The following is a 21,056-nucleotide window of genomic DNA, read 5'->3' on the forward strand; positions in this document are numbered from 1 at the left end:
TGTTAAACATAACTTCCAGTCATCAAAAGTCAAAAGTTTAAGAATATGAGAGTAGGTATTTAACAAAAAATCTTTTTGATTGGATGAACTAGTTGTCATTTTGAATGTTGGAAAGGGTATAGTATTTTTTGGTGAAGGTTGAGATGTTTCAACAGGTGGGTTAGAGCATCCCCAGTGGTCTCCCGATTCTGTGAGGTCTTAGAACAGACCCCCAATGTTGATTTTTAGATGTAGGGGGTCAAAAAAAAGAACGTTGCACAGTGCTCTAGTCAAGGGTCAACCCTTGATTGAGTGATATGAGCATGCTTATACTCAATCACCTAGTTTGATTTTTGAGTCAAACATATTCTGTATTTGTCATGTGGAAACATCTGCACGTGATGTGGAGACCCCGCCTAGACCTCGCAGATGTGGAGGGCCCCTCTCAAAATCTGGAGACTCTTGATGTCTAACCCCCAATAATGCAAGGTCCGCTGGAGTGGTTTTTTGCAATTTGACCCCCCACATTGTCAAGAACCCGCAGAATTGGGAGACCGTTGGGGATGCTCTTAGAGGGACTAGAATTGCTTGGTTTGGAATCTGAAATAGGGCTGGTAGAGCTCATTTACCGCCAAGTGAATACAATCTTGGAGAATGACTAGAAATTGTAAGGTCTGAATCTGAAATGAGGAGGATGCATTGGAATACTTACCGCAGACGTGGATCACACTGGGCTCATAACCTGTATCAAATCTGTCAGAGCAGGGATTTGATTAGGATCCAGATCAAACCTTGCATCTAGTCACAATCCCACAAATTCAAATTCTCACCTTTGTCCAAGAACAATTGAGAAGATTTTAAAATCCATTGCTCCTTCAGGTATAAGTAGCAATACACGATGATTAAAGTTAGGTTTAGAATGATTACATCAATTATTGTTAACATAACATCTACAGACATGTCATGAGATTGAAATGAGAAAGAGATTACCCAGACATAAAGGTTCATAATTGTGAAATCTAAATTGAATTGTACACCTTTACTTTAACATCAATAAGTGAACAAGTGTTTAGCTCTCATTGAAGATGATCATCAGATGAAGTATCCGAGATGTAGTATAGTATAGTATAGTATAGTATAGTATAGTATAGTATAGTATAGTATAGTATAGTATAGTATAGTATAGTATAGTATAGTATAGTATAGTATACTATAGTATAGTATAGTATAGTATAGTATAGTATAGTATAGTATAGTATAGTATAGTATAGTATAGTATAGTATAGTATAGTATAGTATAGTATAGTATAGTATAGTATAGTATAGTATAGTATAGTATAGTATAGTATAGTATAGTATAGTATAGTATAGTATAGTATAGTATAGTATAGTATAGTATAGTATAGTATAGTATAGTATAGTATAGTATAGTATAGTGGCAGCCTTGATACTCATCACCAAATGAGTAATAGATCATTGTATGTCTTGAATTCAATAACAATTAAAGCCTTCAAAATCTTATATAAACAATACACACAATTCTTCAATTTAAAACAAAAAAATCTATTATTAAGACAACAACAAAAAAGATCAACAAGTTCATAAAAAACAAAATCAAATAATAAACAAAAAATCAAAAATCAATCAATTGATTTTTTTTGAAAACCTTTTTTTATAACAAATCAAAAAATAATTTTTACTTTTAAACTCTACAAAATTTCTATTTTTCTTGATTCATGAATTCTAAACAGAAAAATATAAAAATAAAATATAAAAACCAAGCATATGCGCATATATATATATCTGTATATAAAGTAAAAAGAATCATTTCTTCTTCATTTTATTCTTTCATTATCATCATCATCATTATCATGATTTCTTCAATTGATAATTAATCACCACATCACCACCTTTTGTCCAAACCCATTGTTTTACAGCTCCTAAACTCATTCTCCATGGGATTGATGTTCCATTACAGAACAATTCGATTTCATCTTCCATCTTTCTAGTTTGAACTGCTGTTTGTGGTTGTGGTTGTGGTTGTGGTTGTGTTGGTTGTGTTGATTGAGGAGTTTCATCTAATGGTTCAAGTTCAAGTTTTTGTGAAATATATCCTATCACTTTTCTCATTCTCAAAACCCTTGCTGCTGTCAATCTCGCATTTCTGAAATCCACAAAAAAAAGTAAACAAAAAACATCATCATCAGATTCTGTAGTAAAAGACTTGCTCAAAAACATCAGGTGGTGAATTAGGGGAAACTATATTTACCCATTTGGTAATTCATTCAATCCTCCACCTTCGATAGGCATCAAAACAAAGGTCACTTTCAAAGAATTACTTTCTTTCTCCTTGATGATCGTTCGATTCCCTAAAAGATACTCTAATAACCAACCAGGTCCAACCATTTCTAATGCCATCCAATCTGCTTCTGCTTCATCTTCATCTTCATCTTCCTTGACCAATCCTCTATACCTTACCTCCCATGCTCCTGACTCATTTCCAGCTTCTGAAATCAAAATCATGATATCTGATGTTAATTTAATCTTAGGTGCGTCTATCTCTCCAATCGGTTGAAATGGCTTAGAAAAGATACTCTGAATCAATTGGTTTTGCATCTTGGTTCTTTCCAATGATATACTATGTTCTCTTGCATCCGAATTCGTCCTGCTTAGTGGTGTCCTTTCAACAGCTCCATTATTACTATCCTTATTCTGGTTAATATTTGAGGTTCCGCTAATGATAGAAGATGCCGAAGATGCGTTGATATCCTGACTTGGCCTTCGTCTTTGACCTCGGCTTAAGCCTCGTAATCGCACAAAGATACTCGCTGTGGCCGTGGGCCCAATGATATTGGTGTTTGTACTGAGGCTTGGGCTACTGGGTCCATTCAAGAGGCTTGTGGTCAATGCCTCGGTCGCAAGTTCTTCACGCGGTGATCGAGTATCAAGATTTTGAGCTGATGTAGGAAAAAGTGAACCTTGGGAGCTATTGTCATTTGACTTGCTATATGTAGCTGGAGGTCTTTTGTCTGTATGAGGTAAATTATTTGAAGTTGGAGGTTGATCTTCATCTTCAGGAGCTTCGACCAACATTGGAAGTGCTGGATGTGTTTCAGATGAATCATTCAAAGGTTGGCGAGGGGACATGCCAGTGCCCGGATCACCTAATCGATTCTTCATCGTGGTCGAACATTCGGGCGATTTGAGATCAGGTGGTAGCGCGGGGTTAATGGCAGCTGTGGCAGGACTTATAGTCATTCCCGGTGTTCTAGGCACACTACCACGCCTGTGGTCATTGAGTCCATGGGAAGAGGAATTACCACCAGCGAAATAACAAGATGAGTCCGGCAGACGAGCTGAAGGGGGTAAGACAACTGATGTCGTGCTAGAACTCTTGGAGCCTGTATTGGTGGTTGGGTGTCGAAGTTTGATGTGATAGTTGACGAAACCATTGAAAAGATTCTTCAAGATCCATTTTCCTAAACAGATTCGATGGTCATCCTTCATTTCTGACAACAACTCCGGTGCGATATCCGCCTCATCAGCGTAAACTTCAGCATCAAAACATCGAGATTCTTCCAAATGGACCGTTAATAGTCCGGTTTGGATTTCCACTGAGCACCAATTAGCGATCGAAGCTTCACCTTCGATTCGGTCTTTGACTAATTGTAGCAGATCTGTCGCCAAAACAGTAGCTGGCTTTTGATTTGCGGGCGTGTAAGCAGATTGGCTACCACTTGAAGTCGACAAGATATCAGATGAATCGGACGAAATTACGCTTGAATTTTCAGTGGTGTTTGACTTGGGCCCTGAAGCACTCAATCCTTCGGTGGTGAAGATTCCTTTACAGACACAATATATGATATCCCAAAGGGCCAATTGCCCCACAGTGTCAATAGTGATCACGTGCCGGCGATCGTTGAGAAGTGCACACTTGATCAAGCCCGATCGACCGTGAATGATTGCGTCCGGATTGTCGCGAAGTGGGATTGCGTCAGCGGCCGAATCTCGCATACGATACAGTCGCCAGGCTTGTGAGTCGAAGGCAATCGGATCAGGAGGCCCGTTCAAACGAGATGTAACAGCGGTTTCGACAAAAGTTAGTGGTACGTTTACATCTGAGTCGTTGGCCCTGTCTAGGCTCAAAGTGGAGACCGGGAGGGTGGATGGGCCACAGTTGGTGAGAGTGGTACGTCTAGAAAGATTGAGCGATGAAGAAACCGAATGATTTAAGCCGGGTCTGATATGTGGACCTTGCTCTTCCGCTATGGTATGATTCAATGCTGGACCGATTGGGTCATTCGGTGAGATTAGTGGTACCAGCGCATCGAGTGGGATAGAATCTAATGTGGTCTCTTCGACAGTGTTGGCTGTGGATTGATGCTGAAAATAGTCAGTAACACGGACCGATGGCCTGGAAGGTGCGCGAGATGAAGGTGAGACTGAAGAACTGGAATGGGGAACAAGACCCAAGGGTGATATATTGGAAGGGTGGTAGGGATGAAAAATGGGCCGATCTGCAAAGGAAACGACGCCCGGAAAGTGTACTTGAGGGTTGACAGATGTAGAGGTTTGGAAAACTGCGCCTTGAGGAGTTCGATCACTTTCCAATAAAGCTTGGGACTCTTCTGCCTCGTGGGATGCAATCAGAGTGGGGTGCGATGATGACGGTGGGGAAGAATAAAGAGAGTCGTTAGATGTGTCAAAAGGAATATGAAGGAGTTGGGCGGGTTTTCCATGGGTTTGACGACGTTGCATTCGCGTTGGAATATCCTTCCAGCGTTTCACGTTCGAGCTTCCAGTGGCTGTCCAGATAAAGGTATCATCCATACCCACAATTCGTACCACGTTTTGATTACCCATAGATGAGAACATGTTGGACTTGTCATCATCACTATCCACCTTGCATATCGTCACACACTCCCCTTCACTAGGATCACCACAACCTTCAAGATCAACCTTACATACCCAACCAGTCCGGTCACCTGAGTGAAAAACTTCTAACCTCGGATGTTGACTAGCAAGAGCCCAGACTGAAGAAGAATGATGTGAAAAAGTGTGCAAGCAACGTTGCATTCCTACATCCCATAGTTTTACTGTGGCATCACTGGATGCTGAAAGAAGGCGAGTACCGTCGTCGGATAGCAAGAGAGCTCGAACATTATCAGTGTGACCAACAAGCTTTGCCAATCGAACAGACGAGCGCGGATCATAGAGTCGTACTACCCGCGAGGGTGATCCAGCTGCCAGGATTGTACCATTTGGAATAGTAGCGAGGGAGTATATAGAGGAATTGATATTTTCTTCAGGGAAATTGACTGGAGTTGAACACGCGTGGGGTAAATGCAAAGATCTTTGAGGTAAGTAAAAGTGAATTGATGTGAGTGAAGTATGATGAGATGCACATAGGACGGACCAACAGGATGAAGCCGGCCCTCATGAATATCCCAGACTTTGATCTTGCAATCCAAGCCACCACTTGCAACCCACTTTCCTTGACGACTGTGAGCCAAACATTTGACATAATCACTATGTGACCCTATGGTGATAGGAGATAGAGCGAGATGCGGAGAATGTGGAGACCATGCTTTTAGGGTACGATCTGAGGAGGCAGAGATCACTGTTTGCCAAAACAAAAATAGCTTATCAATATATGCAAGACTGGCAGAAGATCCAAATCAACTGTGATAAATGAACTCAACTCACGAGTTTGATTATGATTGCAGAGAACAATATCATTGCACCAATCGGTGTGACTTTGTACACATTGCCGAAGGGTGGTTGGAGGAAGTGGAGCCTGAATTTGTAAGAGAAAAACGATAAGGTAAATGAATCTCCTTTAAGTAGGTATCTGATTTTGAATCCGAGTAAGTAAAGGAGATGACCTGTGAAAGCTTTTGCTGATCAATTTCATATCGATTCTCGTAGATGATATCTTGATTAGAAGATGAGATAGGATCTTGAGAAGTCTTGGGTACGGACTGATTTGAAGGAGATTGATCGAATCGATAAGAATCTAAATCTTGAGCTTCAGATGATGTAGAATGATTTGTAGAGGAGTTTGATTTGAGAATTGGAGGATAGGGAGGTGATGATCGAAGTTTAGTAGGAATCGAGAGTTCCCAAGCAGCAACTAATCCATCTTTTGAACCAGTATATAGAATACCTTGAGGTCCATCTTGATCTTGAATCTGAGTTGAGAAATCAATTGCAAATGCATTGATACCTAAAGAATGACGTGGTAAGTGATCTGAGATTGATTGAGATTGATTTAGATGATTCGAATGATTTGATCCGACTGGAATGATAAGTGGTCGTGGATCAAAATGTCGTGATGGATGACGAGCTTGACCAGGTGAAGGGATTTGTAAGATAGGAAGTTGAGATTGATTTGATGAAGAAGAAGCAGATAATGGGAGTGAATATGATACTCTTCTGTTTGAATGATGAATAGATTTATGATTAGAATTGCTTGAGTTAGTTGCCATCGATTTGATAGTTTGGAAGTGTTTCAGTCAGTGATGATGGATGATGGATGGTTGATGGATGTTGATGGTCAATGGTGGTTAAGCTGATGGTCGACTTCTTATGGTTCGCTGTATGCACTATCGATCACTCGGTCAACTCATTCAGTCAAAATGCACTTTTAAAGCATTTATATTTAATCCAATCAGAAAACTGCATTTTGCAAAACAACAATTCCTCATCTCATCTTACATTTGAATCTCAATCTCCACACAGCTCAACAACAAATCAACTTAGTCCATACCTCAGTCTCATTCCACTGATAATATTCCTCAAATATAAAAATCCTCTTGGTATACTTGAAATCCTAGTGTATAACTTCTTTCAATAATGAAATTCACAAAAAAATATCTTCACAAATACAAGGTTATAAAACTTTCAGTTTCTTAAGACTAGATATATAAAATTATAAGGGTAATCCACATAAATCCCTACAAATCTTTACAACCTTTTTGCCCTTTTGTCTTGCTTCTCTAGTATCTATTGTCAAATGAAATTATAAAAATTTCAAAAAAAAAAAAAAATAGATTAGATCTCTAAAACCAAAATCACAGAATTGTTTTGATTTGTTTGGTGAATTGGAGGACATACCTGGTCTTGTCAGATCACAAACTGGTAAATTGAAACTACATTTTGCGTCTAATCTTATTGGTCTAGATCTACATCAAGTTTAAGATCAAGAAAAGATAAATCATCAGAAACTTATTGATAAAGTAAACATATATATTACTTACGAATTCCAAACATCAAATTCAAATTCATGATTCTCTTCTTGACATTTCCATGCTCTTTCAGTTAAGAATCCAGTAGTAAAATTATATTTTTCTAATACTAATCTTCCATTATGAATCTTTTTAACTAATCTATCTGAACTTCCAACTCTTACTATATTCATCATGCTAAAAATTATTTTGGTTAAAAATCAAATCATCATCTTGGTTGACGGGGATTTTACGTACATGTTGTCTGGACCACAGTATGATAGTTCATCTTCTAGATCAAATGCTCCATTAGGTCCTGATTGATCACAAGTGTGCTAAGATACTCTAGGTCAGCTAAAGCTGATAAAACCTTGAAAAAGACATCTTTAGCATTGAGATAATACTCACACTTCCACGAGTGATAAAGAATTTCTTTGTTTTGAAACAACATTAAAGAGAAAAAAACACAAGTTAGTTTGAATTGAAAAGAAGTAGAGAAGTTTTTAAGGATCAAAAGAAAATCCAAACCTGTTTTTCCCAAATACTTGAGAGTAGATGTAATTCGATTGAAAGTTTCATTTCATTTTGTTCATTTGCAGCAAAATCAATAAAATTTCGATAATGAACATGATCAATTAAAAATGCTCCATCTTTTAATGCTCCATAAATTCCTTCTTCTGTACTGATACCTGAACTAACGATTTCTTCTGAACTTTTGGTTAATTGACTTTGGATTAAGTCTTGATTTTTTGATAATTGATAAATGAAATAAGTCCACTAATATATTTTAAAGAAGAAGTCAACAATAAGACTCTCAGATCACTTTAAAGAGGTTGTATACCTTATCATGTTGGTTTGTAGGATCTGGTACGATACTATAATCCATCACATTTGCAACACCAGCTGAGAATCCTACTTGTCCTTGAATCAATTGCATCCACCATTTTGTGAGTGAGATATGACCTTCAGTAGGATGAACTTTCGCAATATTAGAAAATAATGTTAGGTATGCTTTTGCGATTGCCCAATCATCATTTTCATCTGGAAAGAAGTCTGAAATCTTGGTTTCACAAGCGGCAGAGAAAATAGATCGATCAGTTTGCAATTTTTTTGGCGATCTATGTTGTTTGATGTGTCGAAGGAACAGACCATTGAGGGTATAATACCTAACCAAATAGTAAAGAGCAAGAGTCAGTAAAGCGATAGGATTTGTCAAATATTGAAAAAGTCTTATAAACACCTTGCATCATAGTCATTGCGAATCCAATAGCTCTATAAATGATATTCATAAAAGAGTTCCATTCCTGTGCTGCTACAAGTAAATACCAATCTTTACCTCTGACCGGTGAGCAGAGCTAAAGTTCAAAGAAAAAGATGGAAACAAATGTTCAAAAAATTGAGAGATCTTGATTCAAGAGTTTATGAATTAGTTCGTTAGATTTACTTGTCCGGCGTAACACATCTTATCAATCCCACAATCGAAATTTAGTAATCTAGATTTGATGGCGAGTTGCTACTGAGTTAAAGTGAAGATGTTTCCCAAAAGAATAATGAATTAGGATGTAAGACCTTTCAAATTTAAAATCAAAAGCTGTCTCTTCACCTCTAAGCAAATTTCTCGTCCACCAGGATAATTGAGCAAATATCGATTTAAACCTAATTCTGACCAAAGCTCAGGACTAAGAGTACGAGGTCGACAGGGATCTTGATCAGCATCATCTATAAATTGATGACTAGTTTCGGATAACATTGGCATCATTATTGATGAAGAATTTGAATTGGTACTAAGGTGTTGTTGAACCGGTGGAGTGAATGAAGTAGTTGAATAGACTGGAGGTAGATCTGCCACTGGTTCTGGAGGAGTTGTTAGGCATTTCGAGGTTGAGCTCAAGGATAAGAAAAGTAGGAATGAGGAGGTTAAAGGTTGAGGCATTTTGAGTGACACCAAGATTAGCAATGGGGATATCAACTTGGCTAAGTGGATATCACCACTAGCCGTAGATGCTTGATGAGAGTATGGAACGAGAGTCTAAAATCTAAAAGTCGATTGAGTTGCCAATCCCACGTCACTTGATCATGAAGTGATCGAGAGTGTGATGTTTCGACTTCGTGGCATAAGGATACTTTGGGTCAAACAACCCAGCGGCTGAGCTCGAGTGAGTCAGTTAAAACTTTAGTCTGTGTCATTGAAAACTTTTTTTCAGACACTAGAAATATTATTGGGATTGATAATCCGTTTCATTCCTTTCTTCATCGGATCATCCTCCACTACAACTGTGTTCTCACAGCAGGATACCTATATAGGTCATGATGACTGATGAAAAAACCCACCGCCGATGAGGAATTAATGGCAAGGTATCTTATACAAACGGCAATATGATGGCAAAGGTTATATGTAAGGGTTAAAATGAACTAAAGCTGGGCTTGAGACTGGAACTAAGAGCCAAGAGAACTGTAGCATGAAGCTAGGTCAAAAAATTATCTTGGTACACATCCGCAACTTCCCCCTCGAAACATTCATAACCGGTATGATCCTCACCCGTAGTTTGGAGGAATCCGATGTTTTATCTGATCTGCGACTTACTGCTCCTCACTGTGATGAATTTTTTAAAAGTCAACGTTTCTGATCTTGTTTCTTCCTTCCTCCTGCGACTTTCACTTCCGAACAATTCCTTGGAATCTTGACCTCCCTTTCCAAAGAATTTCCCATCCTATCATTTATACGTCTCTATCTATTGTGCTTCAGGAGCGAAAACAAAAAGCCTGATTTGGATTTGATTTTCTTAGATTCATACATACCTTCATTCCAAAAAAGAAAAAACATTAGAGCGTTCACTATCTTTATAGCTGTTTAAATCTTTGGACTTTGGCTTCCTTGGGCTATCCTATACCAACTTCATCATTCGCATCTGATTACATACCCTCGCATTTCCTCAAACACGAGTAAATTTTTCTAGCCATCAGCCTTACTCTGAAACACATTCATTCGACACTCCATTCGGAAATTACTTACCAAAGACGACTTTAAAAAATGCACATTTCTCAACAAGTTCAGAGGTCTACTTACCTCTCCCTTTACTTTCTCACTTCATACAAAACCTTTGCATTCAACTTCAAAACCTCACCAGACCCAAATCAACTTACCATTCAACCTGGTTGTGATCCTTTACCAATTACCAAAGCTACTTGGATTAACTTGAATTTGGATCTATACCTTGCCAACTATCCTGGTGGTCACAATTTGACTGTTCAAGTTAGTTTCAATCGTCTCTCCCGCATCACTAAGCAATTTTTACTTCAAACTCATGGTGCTTCATCCCAAAAATTCATCTTCAATAGGAATACGCCTCTAGTGTCAAAGCAAATAATTTCAAGTGTGGTATCTCTGAGTGGTGTAATGCTGGCCAGGTAAGATTTTTATATTTATACCTTTCAAAATGTAAATGAAAATACTCAGATAGAACTTATGATACTCTTTCAATTTACCCACAAACAGATGTGCTACCCAGTCAAAGGTCGAGACTGGTATGTTTTATTAGCAGCTCAAATGTGGAATGAGACAGTAAACTCTTTCTATAATGCAATTGGTTATACCATGTCTTTAGTCAGAGGTGAGTCTTTGTTCTTAGCGAAAAAGATCAAAAACTCTCAAACTGATTTGACAATTGACTTCTTACAACCTTTCATCTCCTTTTAGCTAGTTTGGTAGAAGTCATCTCGGGGTTTTTTCCACAACCAAACAACTTGAAGATTTTTTCACAAAAAACGCATTTTGAGATTGGGGCATTAATCGCAGGATTGATTGGCAGTGTATTTGCATTATTACCATTTGTGATTGGAATGCCATCTGCTATCTTTACTTGGGCTGCTGGTTTAAGTTTCATACCATCCGTTTTAGTTACTACTGCTGCTGTTACTACTAATTATAAACCGGCTCCTGAGGTCGATGCTTTCTCTGATGTAAGTTTGTTTCTGTAGCTTTTTCGGTGAAATCTTCTAGAATCCTTGACTGATTAACAGCTTCAATTTTTCTTTCATAAATTAACACATCAAGTGGTCAGAGATCGGTTATATCTTATCAGAACGTCAAAATGAAATTCATAGTGTTCTTAACAAACACGCCCAGTCTGTCCTTGACGCAGGAATCAGTACTCCAGAAGGTTTATTTGGAAGCTTATCGGGAGGACGTTTTTTAGATGTAGATTCTTTCTTCAATCCAGAACAAGTTGAATCTGAGCTTAAGACTACAACAATGTACTTGTCATTTGATCAAGTTTTTAAGTCGATGGTAAGTCTTAAGAAGTCAGATCATATATTTGAGATGTAGAAGATTGAATGAACACGTTTCTTTCCTCAACTTGTTAACTACTTATCTTGCAGGACGCTTTTGTGACTATTGGTAGCGTACGCTTCTGGCATCTACTTCAATTCACAAATTCCAACCGAATGAAACCAAATGACTGACGAGAAAGCTCGTAACATCTTCTATAGGATCCTTGCGAAGGTCCAGGACCAGATGGAGCTAGACAGGGAGATGACGTGTTATCATATTGCAAGAATGGAACGTCAGTATATATTCATACAATTCAATTCTCCCTCCTCTACTTCAACCAATCTGATGTCTCTGTTCACTTCTGCTACTTGATCAACGTTTATTTGAAACACAAGTATGTATAACGTCGTAAGAGCTTCCTCAGGAAAACATCCTAAGGTTATCAACACAATTCCCAATGCGCAAAAAGTGACGAGCAAATTCAGTCTCACAGCTGAACAAATCACTCAAACGTCGGTTGAATGTGCCAGCAATGGTGGTCAACAAAACTCCACGTCAGTCGCTTCATTTTTTTCATTGCTTGAAACAAAGCGAAGATCAGATCTGACCAAGAATGGAATGAATGATATTCAGTCTACCATCTGCGAATGGCTTGCCTAAATGTTTGATCAGTTTACCTGTTTGTGATTGTCGATTAGATATTGTCAAAGCTAACAGAAAGAAACTTGGAACTGTACGAGCTTGTCGTAAAGCAGGAGTCAAGATTTGATCATTTGATTGTGATTTGTTTACTTTTCTCACATTTTAAATCGACTCAAAAAAATTTAGAACATGTAGAAAAAAATTCACATGTCATGTTAGACTTGGGGAGATTCAAACTCATTTTAAATTTTTGTTTTCTAGTCATCTTGCACGTCATTAATTTCTTTTCATTCTTTGGTCTTATGTCTTGGTTCTTCTGGAGTGAATCATGCATTGATATTCATAGATTCTATGATAGATTTTTGACTTGGAAGACCACATGTTCTGCTAAAGAAAAGGCTAGAAAGTTGAGAGGCATAACAAAGCCCTTGAGTGACAACAAACACATCCATTAGGGCATTTCAAGTTAGGATATTTGGGTTACAAACAACCACGTTTTATTTACATATCGCATTGTGGGCTCATTGCCGGATTTTGTTCGTACAATGTAGAATACATTAAGACGCCGTTTGGGTGGATAACCAGATCGAGAATCGGGTACTAAATATTACCCAAGTGATTGCAAAACTTGTTTTTCCATGTGAGTGTCAGCTCAGTCTAAGATGGATAAGAAAGAACACGTCGAGTATCTTTGGAGATGTACTTAATGTATAAGCATCAGGTTTGGTGGGTCTTCCCACTCTCCCCAAGATCTATTCTTCACGACCGCATTTCCCAATTTCACCCCCCCACCACCCTTCTCCCACGAAGCAGTGCTCCAGATATAAACATTCCACCCCTTCATTTCTTCGAAAGCATCTTTGGTGATCCAGAATGTGGCTTCCTGAGCCTTTACACTCCAATAAAATGTACTCACACAGCGTACGTTATGCCTGAGCGCACGCGACTTTACATCCAGATCGCTTCCATCATCATTGAGAATCGATCTTATGTTTTTAGGCAACGATCCAAATGCATTCTCATCGCAGAACACCAGCATCGAGTGTGGGACTTGGCCATCCCATAACTTCGGACAAGGAATCTTGACGATGTACTGTACGACATCCCCCGAGCGAGGAACGGCGGAAGACACTACAAGTCCAGCTCGTAAGATTGTGCGCCATAGTCCAGCCAGGGTGGCAAACTCCAAGATCCATGGCGTGGTGCAAAAAGCTCGTGCCGGGTATACTGTGTCAACGTCTTGTGGGGTGAGGACCTATCATCATACGGTTAATCAGTAAATGATACCTTGATTCAAATTACGTTCAATCAAGCTGACCTGTCGCGGAGGCGGGCGGGCCGTGGTGATGATCTTGCCCGACAAGATGGAGTCGATCAGATTCGAGATCCAGTGAGCCGGGTATCCCAATTCAGACACGTGCTCCAGTAAGCGAAGGAATGCGGTCATATTGAGCGGAGCGTAGATGAGTCCCGGGTCAGTGGTAGACTTGCGTGGATAAGGAAGGCAGATTTTTAGAAAATGCGTGTAGAGCCAATGCAAAAGCTTTGCCTGTGGCATAAGCTGCTCAAAGGTCAAGAGTTTTTGCGGGATACGCTCCCACCGCAAGTACCGCATCAATGGCGACGGACCCTCCTCGTTCGCGGGAGTTACGATGGATAATTCCAGCTGAAAGTGGGACCGGACCAATTTACGATCGTACATGACGAGATACTCGGAGAAATACCGAGAGACGCCTTCAAACTGTGAAGGATTTCGGAGGATGTACGAGGTCACCCCTGTTCCTGGGCCATATTCGAGAATTGGCACACCGTATAGGAAAGACGTGAAAGGGCCACCGGTGTAGTCACTGGTTTCGGTTTCAGTGATATGGCTTGATCAGCTTCATGGTGAAGGATCAAGCAGGAGCAAGACTTACGGAATATTGCTCATGTGGATAAGATGGTATTTATGCGGCCACTTCGCCGACGAAAAGCGATCCTTGGCCTCAGTTTCCGTGGAGCGGTCATGAGCTTGATATCGGATTTTTTCAAGATGATCGCTCATCTCTCCGAAGCAGACCTCCACCGTGATGCGGTTACGAAGGTTAGCGATTGCTTTGCCGATCATCATGAAGTAGGATTCTAAAACACTCATGAGCGTGTTGCCCGGCACCGATGACAGTCCACGATCACCCGCAACACCTTCCAACAGGCTCTCAATGACCCCGCACGGCGAAAAATCCATGTTTGGACGGGGTTGGTATTGTGGCATTGTGTTTTCCTTTTCCCATAAAATGTCGGCCAGCGTGAGGTTGGGTTTCCATTTCCTATCAATATACGAAGATATGCGCCCATCTGCACTACTTTCTTCATTTCGGTAGTCGCGGACAATTTTGGCTAGCTCTGCATCATGTGCATTAAGCAATTTTTCATCTGGTAAGACAATGTAAAATTCATCGTAGACGCGCTTGTCAAACATCAGACGGGGAAATGATGAGTATGGGTCTACGTGAAGGTCTTCGGGCATGTGTATCCTAGCCATCTGTGCTTGGAGTTTATCTAGTGCCGTGATTTCTCGAAAGGCTTCAGTTGAATATGGCCCAGTGTGCTCTTGTTTCCAGGCTTCGAGCCTAGGTCGGACAGCAGCCTGGACCGTAGCAGGAATGTAAACCCAGGGTATTGGCTGCTTGGAATTGTCAAAGGAGTCGAGAAGTCGTTGGATGATTGCTTGAATTCGTTCCCACGCAAAAGCGGGCATAACTTGAGCCATATAAAAATATGACGCCGTGTTGAGTGTCTCGAGCAACTGGTTGGGTTGCCGTTGATCCAACTGGAAAGCTTCTTGACGAGACAATCCCATGGTCAAAGATATATCGTCCAAGAGAGCGAATAAAATCAAGTCTCGTGCCAGTATAGCGGGTTTGACATCCAGAATAGTAAGATGGAGCCTTTGATCAGACTCGTGAGACTTGGGGCCGTAAAAGTCATAATTCAGTATAGTATGCACCATATTACGAGCATCTCCTATCCCGCAGAACATAAACGATACGACTTGGGCGCCCTTTGTTGTTCGCCGGAGTGTCGGGCAGTACAGAGGCTCCGGAATATCGTGGCCAACGGGGTAGTAGTTCCTTTCGTGAGCCAAGTAAGGCCTGTATCTCGGTAAGCGGAAAATGGCATCGCGAAGTGACTCTTTGGCGCTAGAGTCGTCAGGATCGGTGTGGTAACGCCTGGCCTTGGTAAGGCGAGTAAGCAGCTTATGCTTTCGAGGATCATCATCGGGGTCTTGCTCTAGGAGAGCTAGAGCCTCAGTAGAGTATTGTACGCTTTTCGCGTAGTCTCCTGTCTCAAAGGCAGCGGCGGACAGATTCGATAGGGGAGTAGGATCCGAGGGGACGAGTGTTGCAGCTAACTTGTAGGCTACAATGGCTTTTAGAGAGTTTCCATAATCAGTAAAATGAGAAGGTGACGGTCATCAGGTGGAGATGTTGTGAGTCTCACCTTTACTAAGCTGGCAAGCTTTGTAAAAAGCGTTCCCTCGCTGGCGAGCATCCTCTGCACGTTCGGTGTTGGAAGACATGTTGAATATTGATCACGGTTGTATGTAGGTAAGTGTGACTGGAGACTGAGTGAGAATTTTAATGACGAGTCAGGACTCAGGAGGCCTGAGGAGGAGTCCCACGGCTTTCAACTTCGACGTCACACTGCCCCTCTCACTGGTGACTCAAGTCTCAGACTGTGGCAAAGATCTCAAAGATCTGGCAAAGATTCTGTCGCATCAAACAAGTGAGAAATCAGTTGATCTGAGTCATAATCACTGTATTATTAAAGCAAGAACGAATTCAAACGCATACAGCCGACTTCACCTGTGAGGGAATTTAGTCTTAAATGTGCAACACATCAGTGTCACGTGACACGGGGTTCACATGTGACACGGAGTGCGCATGTGGCCGCAGTCGTGCCGCAGTCACTGCGGGTGGGTGTGGACTCTGTGACTTTGACACTGCGGGAATTATTATGTTTGAGACACAATAAGGGCGCGTTCACTTAAGGAATTTCTGACCAGAAATCACATTCTGTAAAATTTTTAATGCAAAAATGAAACATACACCACCAAATAGACACTTTAAATTTTGCAGAATGTGATTTCTCACCAGAAATTGCTTAAGTGAACGTGCCCTAAGGGTACTCAAAGTGTACATACTTTTTGCTATATACTTTTTTTGGCAGGGAAAACAAGGCCAAAAGTATATTTGTTTCTTTTTCCCCGCCAGAAATCTATGTTGGCAGTGAAGACAAGTTGTGGCCGACAACTCCACTATCATCTGCAAGCCAAACCACGTTAGTATGATACAAGCAAACATTGGATACGGACAAGACGGGCACTGAACAATGACAACTAAATACTTGGGTGGCATCCCAGCCACCCACATCATGTATTCAGTCCGGTCCTCCAGTGACTGATTAGGATGGACTCCTTGAATGATCAAAAGTGATAATCCAAGGCGCTTGCGGAGTGATTGTGATATGGTTGCACAAGAGACCTCCAATCCATTCCAGTCAAATCAACAAGCTTGGTTTGCAACTTGCCCAGGTGAATCAATGGGCAATCAACAACTAGATCATGAAGGATGGCAAGGTTCTTGTCAGAGAAACCATGAGGTAGACCAAGGGGCTCATATGTCGCTGGGTCATGGACAATAGATGTTTCCATTGGTACAATCAAGGCTGCCACTATACTATACTATACTATACTATACTAAGACTATACTTGGTATAGTATATTTTAACTATACTGTACTTGAGCTATACTCAGTATAGTATAGTACAACTATACTCATCTATACTATACTATGTTGTGGTAATGGACTTAATGTCAAGTCCTTCACAATCAACTCCTGTGTATGTTCTAAGTAGAGTCAAGCTAGATGTGAGAATCATGTGAGTGTTAGGATATGGAAGTTGTGAATGGTTTCAAGGTGATGATCTAACTCAATCAGGATGAATGAAGTTGTCTAATTGGGAAGGTGGTTGAAATATGAGGAGGTTATGTGTCAGGTCTTTGTGTTTCTTTTCCTCTTTGAGAATAGCCCCTTACAAACTATTGTGCACATGTGTTTCATCCCTGTGCTGAATTTTTCATGTGTGCTGTGTGTGCGTTGAGATTTTTACTCATATACTCTCCCTCTCTTGAGCTCTTTCTTCCTTCCTCACCGTTAGGAATAGATAGCTCAAGAGTACGTACTTTCATTCTTTTTCTATACTCTACTACTTTATCTGGACATGTGCTCATCTATACTCAAATAGTCTTTTCCGTTCCTCTACCCTGCTCATCTGCAGGTAAGGCGTAGATCTCATCCGCTCAGTGTTCCATATTCAAGTCTTTTCATAGAGCTCATTCTTTGTGCCTGTCTGTCCAGGTTCATCACTGCTCTATTGCATTGATTATCATCTGCATCAAATTGCTTCATACTATACTGTGCAGTATAGTTGAACATGCTGATGGAAAACTTGTGTATGACTTGCAACACCGCCACAGTTACTTTACTGTTTACAGTAAAGTAATGGTAAGATAACTTTTTTTTGCAGTATAAGTATCTTGATACTTAGTATTGGTCTGACCAATACTTTACTCCCAGGTCCTTGGGATGGTATCATTGTTTTTGATACCATATTGAGTAAAGTATCAGAAAACCAATACTTTACCCAGCAGTTGCTGGAGAAGTATCAGTCAATAATTTCTCTCATTTAGGCCTAGATACTAAGTACAGTATTGGTATTGTGGCACAAATACCAATACAGTATTGAGTAAAGTAAGAGTATTGCTTCAGGATACTTTACTTGAGGTAGGTCTCGTTGGTATTGTGGTTTTTGATACGGTATTGAGTATAGTATTGGTCAATCAATACTTTACTGCCAACCATATTTTACAGTATTGTTTTCCTGATACTTTACCAGGTATTGCTAATACAATACCAGTAAAGTAACTGTGGTAGTGCTGTGACTTGCAATCACAGGGCAAACTCTACTTTTTTGCAACCTGGTCCTGCCACTATGCAGTGTTGAGGTTGCATAGTACTCAAGAGAGTTGGATGATCTGAAAAAGCAATGGCGCAAATGCACAAAACAGTGACTGATACTTTTGACCGCCCCTCAATTGATATGACTTTTTTGGTTTTTTGTCGCAAGTGCAGTGGAGCGGTGAAAATTTGTATGTCACAATTCATATTGTACACCCACTTCGGTAAAAAAAGTTGCATTAATAATTTAATGCAACTTTTACATCACTATGAGAAATTTTCTCACTGTATGTATATGTAAAATCACACAAGAGTTTGATCATTGGAAACGTTTGGTAATCAGATAGAAAGTGAAATGCGATCAACTTCTCCAGACTATCGATCACAATGATGTCTGTTACCAGTTGGTAAACAAGATCATTGACTTCATCAAGTTCGATGATCAACCAAATCTCACTCTCCAAGCATCACTCTCAACTTATCATTGTACCAGATCTCACTTGTAAACTTCAGTTCTTTTATGAATGTTTCAAACTTTTGAACATGATACATAAATGTGATGAGAACAGTTGAAATTAAAAGTTGAATCACAAAAGTCAGGTTGGATGGTCAAGAAGCTTGAAGTGATTCAAATGAGATAGTTAACAGGTTATGAATTTGGAAACTTTGAGAGTGATTGAGGTTGAAGTGATGATGAGGTGATGTTGGTGGTGATAAGAGAGACAAAATTGGACAAGTACGAGAAAATAGAGTGATAGGTTGATCACAAGAGAGTGATGCAAGAGGTCGCAGTTGCATTCATTTGAAAATATTTGACTTTTAGTCGTTTTCAAGAATGCGCATGATTTTTGCACATATGTGCAAAAATGCATGTGCGCCTTCTTTTGCATTTTGGTTTACCAAATCTGTTTTTTGGGTCACATATGCGACCAAATATCAGTGCAGCTTTTTGGTGGTGCACAGTTGGTCGCACACATCACACACCGGTTACCAAAGTGGGTGGTACTTACACAGTTTGAACACTTCCAAAAATGTCAGTGTCTAGCTGTCTGTCCTATCCTATACATATAAACGGATCCTTTAGCTGGCTTTTTGTGAGTTTACTCAGGCCATTTGCCAGAATATTCTGGGACTCAAGGTGTGGATGAACCACTGCTTGAATTGGATGGGACAGGAAAGCTTGATGAGGGGGTAGGCTGTGGCAATTCTGACAATGAATGGGATAGTGAACCAGATGATTTTGAACCACAAAAGGTACCTAATCACATCCATAAAATTTTCAACATTTCATTACAGATGATTTGCAAAGTAGATCAACTGATCTGTAATAATAGGACATCAATTTCAAAGCAACTATCCATGTTGCAGACACCGCGTCAGTGATGCTCTCTTCGTTTATGCACGTCTTTTGTAGGACACTCATCTCAATATTGTTGGAATACTTACCCTAACATCATATGACTCTAGATGTATTCCTTGTCTTTCTCATGATCATGTGCTTACCATCCTAGTTCACTTCTTATCATTAGTTGATCATCTCATGTTTCTCACCGGATCATCTGATCCTTGACCTGTTTTCTATTGTTCTCATCGTATCTTGTGATCCTTGACTTTGTATCTACACAGCTGTTACATAAAACTTACGTAACAAACTGTGTTTATAAACCACCTAGAGCAGCACAAGGAAAGGGTTTCTTCTTCACCCTTTCCGCATTTCATTCATGTGCTCTAGGTAGGTCTTTTCTTCTCTCAGTCGTGTCTTTTTCTCAATATTGTTGTTTCATGAAATACTAAGGTTACAGACCCTTTCCGCATTTCATTCATGTGCTCTAGTTGATCGCAACAAATATCTCAGTCCACAAACGTACAAAGCCTTTATAGACTATGCCCTCTGCGGGTCAGTGAATTTATTACTTCCACCAATGTGAGAACAAACACTGCTATCCAACTTGCAAAACTGATATTTTATTTTGAAATTAGAGCTCTTTACTTTGCACCCCAGCAATCTACATACCAAGAATACTGCAAAGAGCAGACTGTTGAAGGTCCAGAAAATGACCAATCTTCTGAGTCTTCTGGGATGGATGAAGATTCAGAGAAGGAAGAGTCTTCATGGAAGGAGGAATCTTCTGACAACAAGCACTGTACTCCTTGGCCTGAGTGGGCCAGAGCTCATATAACCCCCCATACCTCTGTAACAGGGTTCAAGACTCTCTCAAGCCCAAAGAGCCTGTACCGCCTGGCCAATAGTAACACCACAGGCATCTATTATGTCCAATAATATTTGAAACTTGATGTGGTGACAGAGTTCACAATAAGTCTCAAATTTGGATTGAAACCTATTAAAATCCAAGCTCCCCTCCTTGCCTTCAATAGGTTTCAATCCAAAAATTGAGACTTATTGCGGACTTGGACACCACAACTTTGCTCAATTGGTTCTCAAACATAATAATTCTGTGGTGTAAGTAAATCTCAATGTTCTAACTGGGGCTATGTGCAACATCTTTGAACAATCTCTGATGTACAATCGATTCAACAAAATGCAGTGCTAATCATTCCCAAACTTACATATTTATGTCACAAGCAAATCATTTCCTCACTAGATGTGACAAATGTAACTACCAAAATCCAAAGCCCTGTTTTTGAGCAGCACAAGGAACTTTGTGTGGATGCCTATATATTTATACGCAAGAACTGGGAGTTACTCACCAGCTTGAATTGTATATTGCTTATCAGACATCTGGCACAAGAGGAGATGTCTCTTGTTGATCAAAACATCCTCATGGATATTTCTCCCTGAAATTATGTTTATCCTGTCATTCACTCTTGTTTCTAATTTTTGTTTCTAAGAGGTATCCTGGATTCCTGAACCGAGCCCAATTCTTGTTGGCCAACACATCCTCATGCATGTTGTGGATATTTGCCCCTGGAGTTACT

The 21,056-nt window shown here is 40.0% G+C and overlaps 4 protein-coding genes across 4 annotated transcripts; 1 reads left to right on the top strand and 3 right to left on the bottom strand.

Moving 5' to 3' along the window:
• Positions 1–1,848: 1,848 nt before the first annotated feature.
• On the bottom strand, positions 1,849–6,467 carry MELLADRAFT_105956 (uncharacterized protein; the record flags this gene model as incomplete). Its single annotated transcript, XM_007409271.1, has 5 exons — positions 1,849–2,143; positions 2,249–5,297; positions 5,396–5,599; positions 5,686–5,776; positions 5,865–6,467. The coding sequence occupies 5 exons, from the start codon at positions 6,465–6,467 to the stop codon at positions 1,849–1,851; spliced, it is 4,242 nt and encodes a 1,413-aa protein (XP_007409333.1).
• A 565-nt stretch (positions 6,468–7,032) lies between these two features.
• MELLADRAFT_85821 (uncharacterized protein) lies at positions 7,033–9,138 on the bottom strand (the record flags this gene model as incomplete). The annotated part of the gene is made up of 11 exons (XM_007409270.1): positions 7,033–7,040; positions 7,096–7,163; positions 7,239–7,403; positions 7,464–7,540; positions 7,614–7,637; positions 7,734–7,982; positions 8,047–8,265; positions 8,355–8,371; positions 8,446–8,560; positions 8,650–8,718; positions 8,809–9,138. The coding sequence occupies 11 exons, from the start codon at positions 9,136–9,138 to the stop codon at positions 7,033–7,035; spliced, it is 1,341 nt and encodes a 446-aa protein (XP_007409332.1).
• Positions 9,139–10,236: 1,098 nt separating this feature from the next.
• MELLADRAFT_105958 (uncharacterized protein) lies at positions 10,237–12,247 on the top strand (the record flags this gene model as incomplete). The annotated part of the gene is made up of 8 exons (XM_007409230.1): positions 10,237–10,458; positions 10,545–10,613; positions 10,702–10,816; positions 10,903–11,165; positions 11,260–11,493; positions 11,697–11,770; positions 11,874–12,032; positions 12,112–12,247. 8 exons carry the CDS (start codon positions 10,237–10,239, stop codon positions 12,245–12,247), a joined length of 1,272 nt encoding a protein of 423 aa, XP_007409292.1.
• A 576-nt stretch (positions 12,248–12,823) lies between these two features.
• On the bottom strand, positions 12,824–15,679 carry MELLADRAFT_85823 (uncharacterized protein; the record flags this gene model as incomplete). Its single annotated transcript, XM_007409269.1, has 4 exons — positions 12,824–13,375; positions 13,439–13,967; positions 14,037–15,528; positions 15,601–15,679. The coding sequence occupies 4 exons, from the start codon at positions 15,677–15,679 to the stop codon at positions 12,824–12,826; spliced, it is 2,652 nt and encodes an 883-aa protein (XP_007409331.1).
• Positions 15,680–21,056: the final 5,377 nt, after the last annotated feature.

The sequence above is a fragment of the Melampsora larici-populina genome, assembly GCF_000204055.1.
Source record: "Melampsora larici-populina 98AG31 unplaced genomic scaffold MELLAscaffold_15, whole genome shotgun sequence".
Taxonomy (NCBI): Eukaryota; Fungi; Basidiomycota; class Pucciniomycetes; order Pucciniales; family Melampsoraceae; genus Melampsora; species Melampsora laricis-populina.